This window comes from Ipomoea nil, unplaced genomic scaffold (genome assembly GCF_001879475.1).
Source record: "Ipomoea nil cultivar Tokyo-kokei standard unplaced genomic scaffold, Asagao_1.1 scaffold1956, whole genome shotgun sequence".
NCBI classification, from domain to species: Eukaryota; Viridiplantae; Streptophyta; class Magnoliopsida; order Solanales; family Convolvulaceae; genus Ipomoea; species Ipomoea nil.
Window position 1 is genome coordinate 840,666 of NW_017618384.1, and position 10,852 is coordinate 851,517.

The 10,852-nt window shown below is 34.3% G+C and overlaps 2 protein-coding genes across 2 annotated transcripts; both read left to right on the top strand.

The window, feature by feature from the left end:
- Positions 1-921: 921 nt before the first annotated feature.
- LOC109146965 (replication factor C subunit 2) lies at positions 922-3,899 on the top strand. Its single transcript, XM_019294615.1, has 7 exons — positions 922-1,183; positions 1,744-1,850; positions 1,953-2,054; positions 2,227-2,422; positions 2,581-2,709; positions 3,240-3,434; positions 3,520-3,899. Exons 1-7 carry the CDS (start codon positions 1,028-1,030, stop codon positions 3,628-3,630), a joined length of 996 nt encoding a protein of 331 aa, XP_019150160.1. The 5' UTR covers positions 922-1,027; the 3' UTR covers positions 3,631-3,899.
- A 1,669-nt stretch (positions 3,900-5,568) lies between these two features.
- LOC109146963 (60S ribosomal protein L24-like) lies at positions 5,569-7,583 on the top strand. Its single transcript, XM_019294612.1, has 5 exons — positions 5,569-5,685; positions 6,627-6,702; positions 6,810-6,911; positions 7,014-7,162; positions 7,263-7,583. Exons 1-5 carry the CDS (start codon positions 5,675-5,677, stop codon positions 7,414-7,416), a joined length of 492 nt encoding a protein of 163 aa, XP_019150157.1. The 5' UTR covers positions 5,569-5,674; the 3' UTR covers positions 7,417-7,583.
- The last annotated feature ends 3,269 nt before the right edge of the window (positions 7,584-10,852 follow it).

Below are 10,852 nucleotides of genomic sequence, written 5' to 3' on the forward strand. Positions count from 1 at the left end.
AATATAATTTCATTAGTTATATTATCTTTATTTTCTACAATTCAAAGATTCCTTACCTTCAAATTTATTAATTTATTATATTCACTACATTGTTCATTGTATTCTTTTTTATATTATCTTGTAATTAAATATCAAAGTTATAATACAAAACATGTTATATATATATATATATATATATATATATATATATATATATATATATATATATATATATATATATATATTTATTTATTTATTTATTTATTTATTTATTTATTTATTTATCAAGGATTTTATTATACAAATATAATAAATATTAATATTTTGTTCAATACTTTCAGATGATAACCTACGACACACATCTCACAACACATGAAACATTTAGGAAAAAAACTACCACTACTAAATATCAATAAGTGTTTGTACGCTTAAGAGTTCATATTACAAATAAAATCTCAGCCATATACACAGCAAGACAAATCTAAAACTTCGTACACCATAATCTTATTGCATGATGATTCCCTCTATGCTTATACCAGTAACCTAATTGCACATGACACACTACCAATAAAAAAAAAGAAAAAAGAAAAAGAGGACATGTACTAAAGATGAAAACAAAAACAAATGCTACCCAAACGAGAATCAAGAAGAATTAGAGAAATTTAAATCAAAAGTAGTATTTATTTAGATTATCGCTTTAAGACTACGTATTTAAACTAGCGTTATTACAAAGTTGCAAACATTTATTTTAGTGACAATTATAATCAATCTCTCATATATTATCTTGCATTTATATACTTTAAATTACCGATTTAAATAAACAAATTCAACATTTATATTTACCTATGCATGAACATCTCCTATATAATATTGCATTGATATACTTTGAAATACTTATTTAAAAATAATTATTGGGCATTATCTCATTTAAAAAAACTAGTAACTCTATAAGCTTCGTTGTTTCCCTCCAAATTGAAGAATTTGGGGAGGGTTTTCGCTTCAAAGCTCTAGGGATCGCATAACAGCCATTCTTTCAACCCAACCATCCATGGCGTCATCTTCTTCTGTTGCGTCAGGCCCTGACATCCCATGGGTCGAGAAGTACAGGCCCACCAAGGTGGCCGACATCGTCGGCAACGAAGACGCCGTCGCCAGGCTCCAAGTCATCGCCCGTGACGGAAACATGCCCAATCTCATTTTAGCTGTAAGCAATGATGCGATAGACATGGACCCATGTTACGCTACTTTCATTTATGCATTCTCTCAATTTCTTTGATTTGTGTTTTGGTTCAGAGTCTAAAAAACGAGAGTACCTACCATAGATTGCTAAATGCTAAGCTGTAAATTTTATGGTTTTTCGTTTTTTTCTTTTGGTGAAGTTTTCAATTGCCTGCTTACCCGAGGATTTGAACTCATAACGTGATGGTGGAATTTTGGAAAGAAGTGGGCTTTTACTCCTTGTATTTATAGTCGAACCTGATTTAGAACTCAGCTCTTCAAGTGCAATGATAAATTGAGTAGATAGGTCATAAAAACTGGAAGTATCTTGTTAAAGACTTAAAGTTCCCAAAATCTGTTTTCATTTAGGATTTTTGGAAGTTTGTTGAAAATAGTTTAACCAGGATTATGCAAAAGAAGCAAATTTCAATTCATACATATATGGTGAAAGAAGAAAGAAATTGCTCACAAATTGAATCGGCGGGTTCAGTTTGTTGGTTTAGTTTATTTCATCTTTCTTACTCATTATTGGAAAATGTTCTTCAGGGTCCTCCTGGCACTGGTAAAACTACCAGTATACTTGCTCTTGCTCATGAACTTCTGGGGCCAAATTTGAAGGAAGCAGTTCTGGAGCTAAATGCATCAGATGATAGGTAAGATAATTATAGTTTTTAGCTCAATTTCTCTCTTTGGGTATTGTTATTTTTGAGGCAGTGACAGTAACATGTTGATCACTTTTTATGTTTCTTGTCCAGGGGGATTGATGTCGTTAGAAACAAGATTAAGATGTTTGCTCAAAAGAAAGTCACGCTTCCCCCTGGCCGCCATAAGATTATAATTTTGGATGAAGCTGACAGGTTAGTGATTCTTGGTTCCAGATACCTGGAAACATACGTGCTTTTGTGTGATTTTCATCAACTTGATTCATTCATATGGCCAATTGGAAACAGATTTTCTTTCTGTCTTGATAGTCATCCTCTTGTTTATATGTGGTGATGAAAATTTATTGTCATTTTGAATACCTATTAGCATGACAACTGGAGCTCAACAAGCCTTAAGGAGGACGATGGAAATATATTCTAACTCTACTCGCTTTGGTCTTGCCTGCAACACTTCTTCTAAAGTCATTGAGCCTATCCAGAGTAGATGTGCCCTAGTCCGGTTTGGCAGATTATCTGATCAAGAGATCCTTGGACGACTTATGGTAGTGGTTGCTGCAGAAAAGGTACATCGTTTTCTGAAGCTACATTTAAATTGCGTTTCCATTGGAATTTGGTCTCATGCCTTATTATGCTGTGCATGACTTCTTGAATACGGTTGAGAATAGCTATATTGTGAAAAGGGATAGAAATATGTTGTTCAAGGATGTTTCATCTTTTGCAGGTTCCTTATGTACCAGAAGGTCTTGAGGCAATTATATTTACTGCTGATGGAGATATGAGACAGGCTTTAAATAACCTGCAAGCGACATACAGTGGATTCGGGTTCATCAACCAAGAAAATGTTTTCAAGGTTAGACTGAGACACATCAACAATAGCAATTAAGAATTCCAAGTATACTTATTCTAGCTTTTCATTATTATTATTATTATTATTATTATTATTATTATTATTATTATTATTATTGTTATTGTTATTGTTATTGTTATTGTTATTGTTTGTTATTGTTATTGTTATTGTTATTGTTATTGTTATTGTTATTGTTATTATTATTATTATTTTTACACTTTTCATTTGTTTTCTATTGCTAGAATACTTAGAAATATCCCTAAATTTTAGATTAGGACAGTTGCTTATTCTCAAGAGTCAAGTTATAGAAGTGTTGGAGGTATTTAGGACTTACTTGATTGCCCTACTTTCCTAGTAGTTCAGGAATCTTAAATGGAAAGATATATAGTTTCAATATTGTGTGCCGTAATTTAGTATAAATACCTGTTAGTATTATAATTCTATCGGAATTCATTATACATGCAATATTTTTCACTAATTCTGGGACCATCATTTCGTAATTTCTAAGAATTACTATTCTGGAAGAATTGCAGGTATGTGACCAACCCCATCCCCTTCACGTGAAGAATATTGTACGCAATGTACTTGAAGGGAAATTTGACGATGCTTGTGTGGGTTTAAAGGCGCTCTATGATATGGGCTATTCTCCCACTGACATTATCACAACCCTTTTCCGGATTATAAAGAACTATGATATGGCAGAATACCTGAAATTGGAATTCATGAAGGTTTGCATTTCATAGATAAACTAATAATCCGCTATCCATTGTATTCTACCTAGCACCATTAATGTCCTCTGTAATGGGGCTGCAGGAAACTGGATTTGCACATATGAGGATCTGCGATGGAGTGGGATCGTATCTTCAGCTATGCGGTCTGCTAGCCAAACTTGCATTGGCTCGGGAGACTGCAAAGGCAGCATGAGAAAACACCATTGCAGTAGTAATTAGAAATTTCAAGCATTTCTTAGTAGTAATTAGAAACTCATGTATGTGCCAGGACATGCAACCTTTCTAAATTGGCCAAACTTAGATTATCAGGCAACATAGTTGCACAAGGGTGTTGTACTGTTATGTGAATCAGTGAAGCTTTGGCCTCTGCTGCACTTCTGCTCCCATCTTGAAGAAATGCTGATCATCTTTGTCTGTCTTTTGGCATTTAACAATAGGCCAATTGCCTCTGTTTATGTTCAATTCTGGTGCTCAAATGCAAAAGTCCATAGCTTTTTGCATACTTGTACTAGGTATAAAGGTGATTATGACCTTTCTAGATAGATCAAAAGTTTTATAAAAAGTTTCACCAAATATTTTGATGTTATCATTTTGCCATGAAAAGGTGGTTAAGTGGATGGATCATCTTTTTTCAGACAATATTAATTTGGTGAAACAAAGCACCAAACACTATAATTATTTAAAAAAAAAAAAAAGAAAAAAAAAGAAGAAGAAGCACTAAACGCTATTCTTGTGATTAATATTACATTTAAATCAATTAAGGTGGCATTTGGTATGTGACTTTTGTATCCTACTATCATATTTGATACTTATTATCATGTTTGCTTGTCTAATTTTGCTATTCTACTCTTGGATTCAAATCGATTAATAATTATAAGATTTATTACCCTTTCTTTCTCATATTTTTGAACAATAAAATAAAAAATAAAGACAAAAATAAGTCATTTTTTCATGTTTCAAAAACTTGTGTGTGTGAATTATATATTTTATATATTTATTTATTTATTTATTTTGATTCTAATTCTTATTTATTACTAAAGAGATTTTTTGTTTTTTCACTTTAACTCATTACAATTACACTTAGTCCATTATAACATTATTTGATTCCAATTATGATTCTATATTCCAAAATGCCTTCTAAGATTATTTTAAAAAAAAATTTTAATTAATTAATTTTTTTGGATCAAGAGGAAGGGAATACCCACAGGGGAACAATAAGCTACTCTACATCTTCCATTTGGCGCCATGCTGGGACTCCCAGTAGATCATCCTCCCAGGCTTCCTAGATCTCATCAGGAGGTTGCTCAAATATTGTGATGCCACGCGAACGGTCTTTTGCAATCCGCGAAAGCAGGTCCGCTACTGTATTTTGCTCACGGGGAACACATGCAAATTTAAACTCCCCTATAGCTTAGTTCCTTTCTGCTTGCTATGAGGATATTATCTACCATGAAGTTCTCAACAATGCTACTGGAATCACTCTAAACAATGACCTTGGGTATCAGAGTTTCCAAGAGAGCCACTGCTTTAGGACATTTATGGATTATGTGCTCCGTATCTTCTATAAATGTGCCCACACGATCCACACTTATCGTTGGTGGTGAGGCCTCACTTGACTCTATTTGCTTTGGACAGATTTTGTCACGTCTTACAAGCCAAATGAACGTGCATATACGGCTTAGGAGTACCATGCTAGAGAATTTTGTATTATTAAAGGGTAGTATAGTAGCATCGTCACACTTAGTCCTAAAATTTCAATTTAACCATTCATAGTTCTCAATTTTAAAATTTAACTAGCCATGATCCTTTATTTAGTTTAAGTAATTAAGAGCAAAATTAAGACTAGGAATGGTTAAAAATTTAAAAGTTGAATGATTATTTGTAATTAACTTGAAAATTGAAAAATTATGAATAATTAAATTTGAAAGTTGAAAGACCACATGTAATTAAATTAAAAATTTAAGACCAAGTGTAACGACGCCATTATATTTGAAAGGTCTCAACTGATATTAAGTCTTAATGTAAATAAGAACATTATGGCACAAAAAAGTTTGGGCATTTGGCGAAGTTCGCAAAGCCCAACTTGGACTAAGGCCCGAAAGACGGACAAGAACAGACGACACCGTAATGCAAGGCTGTTAAATTGGTCAGCTAATCTAGGGTTTTGAATAAACCCGCAGAGAGGATATAGGGAGTGGCGGAGTCGTCAACAGCGCAGCGGAGCAGCTAAATCAACCATGGTTCTCAAGTATGATTCTCTCTCTTTCTCTGAATCGCATTTTCTGAAAAATGTTTGTAATAAAACTATCCCTCTTTGTCGTTGCTTCACAAACATCAAATGCATCCTTTCTTACAGTAAAGGAAATAAAAAACATTATTCGGTTTAGCAAACAGGAAATTTCTTAGCATGAAGAAAGGTTGTGCCTTCTATAATGCCGTATTGAAATATTTTATGCTTTAGTCAAAATGAAGGATAGCGTAATGGTTCATGGTTGAAAGAAAGCTTGGAATTTAGGGTTTGGTTAGGTCTGTTTCTGGAGACCATGGCCTCCCAAGTAATTGGGGGATGCTTAGTATACACCCTTGAAATTGACTCAGGGTATGGACACCCAATTGCTGGAAAAAAAAAAAAAGAAAAGAAGAAGAATGCTATGCAATGCAACCAAGGTTACTACTTGGAATAAACTACGGAGTAATTAATTTGTAAAGCAAAGCCTTTAATTGAATATATTATATTCTGCAAACTTGCTTTGTATTGATTAGAAGCTGAGCCCCTGCGTCCCGGCACCCCGTTGTGCAGTTTGTGGCTAGAAATTATAAAGTTATATGCCATTGTAGAGTGGAACCCCGTGGTGCAGTTTGTGGCTAGATTGCTAGAAATTATAAAGTTATATGCCTTGGTTATATCAGGTCTCACGTGCAATATGATAACATCTCCCTGAATTTGCACTTACAGATCCAAGGAATTAAGAGTTGAACCCATGGTGCAACTTTACAAATATTGTGCAAACCGTTTGAATGACTTTTATCTGCACTTTGGTGTCTTTATCTTTGTTTGAAATTGTGTTTGGGTTCATCATTGCTGCCCCTAACTTTTTAGCATCTCCTTTTTGCACCCTAAACATGAGTTGTTTTGTTAAATGAATGCTCATATGAGTCTCATCTGCCACCTATCTAATGTTTTATCAGGACTGAGCTTTGCCGCTTCAGTGGTGCTAAAATCTATCCTGGGAGGGGCATCAGATTTATTCGGTCTGATTCTCAGGTAACTGTTATGACTATTTGTTGCTGATTAGTAAAATGATTCTATGGACCACCTTATTTTAGGCTGGTGGTAATTATTAATTAATAACTTTCATCCTGCCATTGTAGGTTTTCCTTTTTGCCAACTCAAAATGCAAGAGATACTTCCACAACCGCCTGAAGCCATCAAAACTTACCTGGACAGCAGTCTACCGTAAACAACATAAGAAGGTGATCATCATTTATAACCATCCTTGCTTTGATCAATTTTTTTTTTTTTTTTTGGAAAACAAATTTTGCCCTTACTGAATCTTTCTTTTTCATAACTCACAGGATATTGCTGCTGAAGCTGCAAAGAAGAGGCGCCGAACTACCAAGAAGCCCTACTCAAGGTCTATTGTTGGTGCCACACTGGAAGTCATCCAGAAGAAAAGATCTGAAAAGCCAGAAGTTCGTGATGCTGCTCGTGAAGCTGCCTTGCGGTATGCATGTTAAACTCAATATATTCACGTTCCCTTATACGTAAAAGTTTGTCACCGCCAATTCTCAGATTTTGTGTTTTGTTCCTTTCAATCTTTCCAGTGAAATCAAGGAGAGAATCAAGAAAACCAAGGATGAAAAGAAGGCAAAGAAAGCAGAAGTGGTGGCCAAAGCAAAGACAGCTACTAAGGGTAACTTCCCCAAAGGCCCTGCTGGCAAGGGTCCTAAACTTGGAGGCGGCGGTGGGAAGAGATAATTTCTTTTCAGTATTTGAGCTTCCATGCTTTTCTGTTCAATGTTTAAATCACACAAGGGATATCATATTTCATTGTTTTCGATTAGACAGACTCCATGTTGCAATCTTCATCTTCTAAATCATCTAAATTTTGTTCACCAGTATGCCTGTTTTTGTTTACTCATGAATTCCTTTTTTTCTTTAGTTATACTGTGTTTTTCTGGTGATATCAGGCTTGTCAAAAAGCCATTCATTTCTCCATATATGCAGCATATACCTTGCGTGGAGAAGGTATGTTCATCAAAATTGTACTCCTTCCATTCCATTTAATTTATTTCACCTAGATTTGATTAAAGTTATTTTCAATCTAATTCTTAAAATATTTAATATTACATTAATATGTAAAATTGATATATTTAGAAATTACATTAAGGGTGTGTTTGGTTCATGGGTTTACACACTAGGAATGTGAATTAAAATCATAGTTAGTGTTTGGTTGATAATTTTTTAAAACGCAATTATGAGATTTGATTATCCTTTCAATTAAAAATTTCATTCTCTAATTAAAAATAGGTATCATTTTATCATATTGGTAATCAAAATTTTGAGTTTGGATTAGTACTTTTAGATTTTTCTTTTGATTTTTTTTTTTTTCATATTGATGCTTTGGATGTCACATCTTAAGGATCAATTGCCTTATTTTTTTGTTTTTATATTTTTAAAATATTTATTCCCATTATAGGGTCATACACTCATACACAATCAAATATCAATATTGCCAATCATTCTAATTCCACCTTACTACCAAATATGCAAAATACTTTCACCAAAATTCATTATTATTACTAAGTATTTGATTAACATTTTGATTTTGATTTTCATGTACGAACCAAACAAACCCTAAGGGGGCGTTTGGTTCAGGTTATATTACATAACCAAGATAATGTGACATTCGAGAGCTTACATTCTTTTGTTTGGTTCATATTATCTGAGGAAATTTAACATTTTCTCGGAATGAAACATTGTTTGGTTCATATTATCTGAGGGAATTTAACATTCTCCCGGAATGAAACATTCCATCCACATAGAATTTTGAAGGGAATGTGATTCCCTTCTCTTTCTTAGGTTATGTAAGATAACCTTGCATATTTATAAATTTTGCCATTTTAATTTTAATTATTTAAAAACATATATATTTTATGTTATATATATAACATAAAATATATATATTTTTAAATAATTAACATATGAACTTGAGAAGCAAAATTATTTTATATTAGCATATAAAATAATTTTGCTTCTCAAGTTCAAGATTGTAGTTAATATTTTTAAAATTATGTAATTATATATGATACTGTTATCTCTTTTCAAAAAGAAAATGATACTGTTATCTTATTTATTTATTTTAATTTTTAAATTTGTTAAAATATATGAAAATATGTTAAGGATATATATATATATATATATATATATATATATATATATATATATATATATATATATATATATATATATATATATATATATATATATATATATATATATATATATATATATATATATATATATATATATAAAACTCTAATCTAAATATGATTATATTACATACCTCAATTTGAACCAAACACAGTAATCTAAGATTCGTGACGCATGGCTTAACTCTGCGGGTGACCCTATCCCTAGTCGACTAGACTACTGTGGTGAAAAGCTACGAAGATGGGGTGGAGATTTGGGAAAGCGCCTCTCACGTGAAATTGAAGCCCTCCAGAAGCGCATAAATCTGCTAAGGGGACGCACAAACCAGTCTTCTTTGAGTATGGTTCGTGACATGGACAACCAGATACGCCTTTTAAGCAATCAACAGAACGTCTTTTGGCGTCAACGTGCCAAACAACACTGGTTGACGCAAGGGGATCGAAACACAAAGTTTTTTCACTCATATGCGACATCCCGGAAGAAGAAGAATACTATTGTGCGATTAAAAAATGAGACCGGCGATTGGATAGAAGGTACCCCGTTGATAGATTTGGCTAAAGATTATTATTCTAACATCTTTCACACAGCAGGTACCACTGTTTCTACTCCTCTTGATACGCTGAATCCGAAAATAAATGATGAGGATAATACAAGATTGTTACAGCCTTTCACACCTGAAGAAGTAAAGGAAGCGATTTTCTCTATGGCCCCGGATAAATCACCAGGACCTGACGGTTTTAATCCGGGGTTTTTTCAACACTTTTGGGGCAGTATAGGTAATGATATCACGGGTTTTGTCCTTAATTGCCTCCACTCGCGAACATTACCAGAAGGAATGAACAATGCTTACATAACTCTGGTCCCTAAGAAAGCTGTACCTGAAAACATGGGTGATTTGAGACCGATCGCGCTTTGTAATGTCACCTATAAAATTCTGGCAAAAATGGTGGCGAATCGTTTAAAAGAGGTCCTCGACAAAGTTATATCTGAAACTCAAAGCGCATTTCTCTCGGGTCGGTTGATAACAGATAATGTTCTTATTGCTTCTGAAGCTATCCATTACTTAAACCGTAAAAGAGAAGGTAAGGCAGGGTGGTGTGCACTAAAGCTCGACATGGCAAAAGCGTATGACAAGATGGAGTGGAACTACCTTCGTGTCATTATGGAGAAACTGGGTTTTCATCATCAGTGGATCGAGCTGGTAATGTTATGCGTCTCTACTGTCCGCTATAAGGTTAATATGAACGGGGCTCTCACAGATTTCATCACTCCTACGGGAGGCTTGCGTCAGGGAGACCCTCTTTCCCCTTACCTCTTCATTTTATGTGCAGAAGGCTTGTCTCATTTGATATCAAAATCTGTTGGTGCTGGCCATATATCTCCTTGTATTGTGGCAAGAGGTGCTCCAGGCATTTCACACCTTTTTTTTGCGGACGACAGCCTCTTGTTTTTTAAGTCTTCCATTAATGAGGCGAATGTGGTTGGTAATTGTTTACAGGCCTATGAAGCTATGTTCGGCCAAACGGTAAATTACACAAAGTCTTGTATTGTGTTTAGTAAAAATGTTGACAGTCCTAACAGATTTGCAGTAGCATCCGCCCTTGGAGTGAGTGAAACGGAAAGTATTGGTAAATACTTGGGCCTCCCTTTGGGTATTAGCAGAAATTGTAATGAGGTCTTCTCTTTTATAGAAGCTAAGCTTAAGCAACGGTTGGGTGGTTGGTCGAAAAGAATATTATCTAGAGCCGGGAAAGAAGTTTTGCTAAAGAGTGTGGCTCAATCCCTTCCTACGTACACTATGAGTCTGTACTACCTCCCCGTCACCTTCTGTGAGCATATTGAGCGGTTGATGAATAAATATTGGTGGCTTTCTAAATCTGAGGGTGGTGTGCGCTGGTTAGCTTGGAACCGCATGGCTTCTCCAAAATCTGAGGGTGGTTTAGGATTTAAGAACCTCAACAAATTTAATATTGCGTTGTTG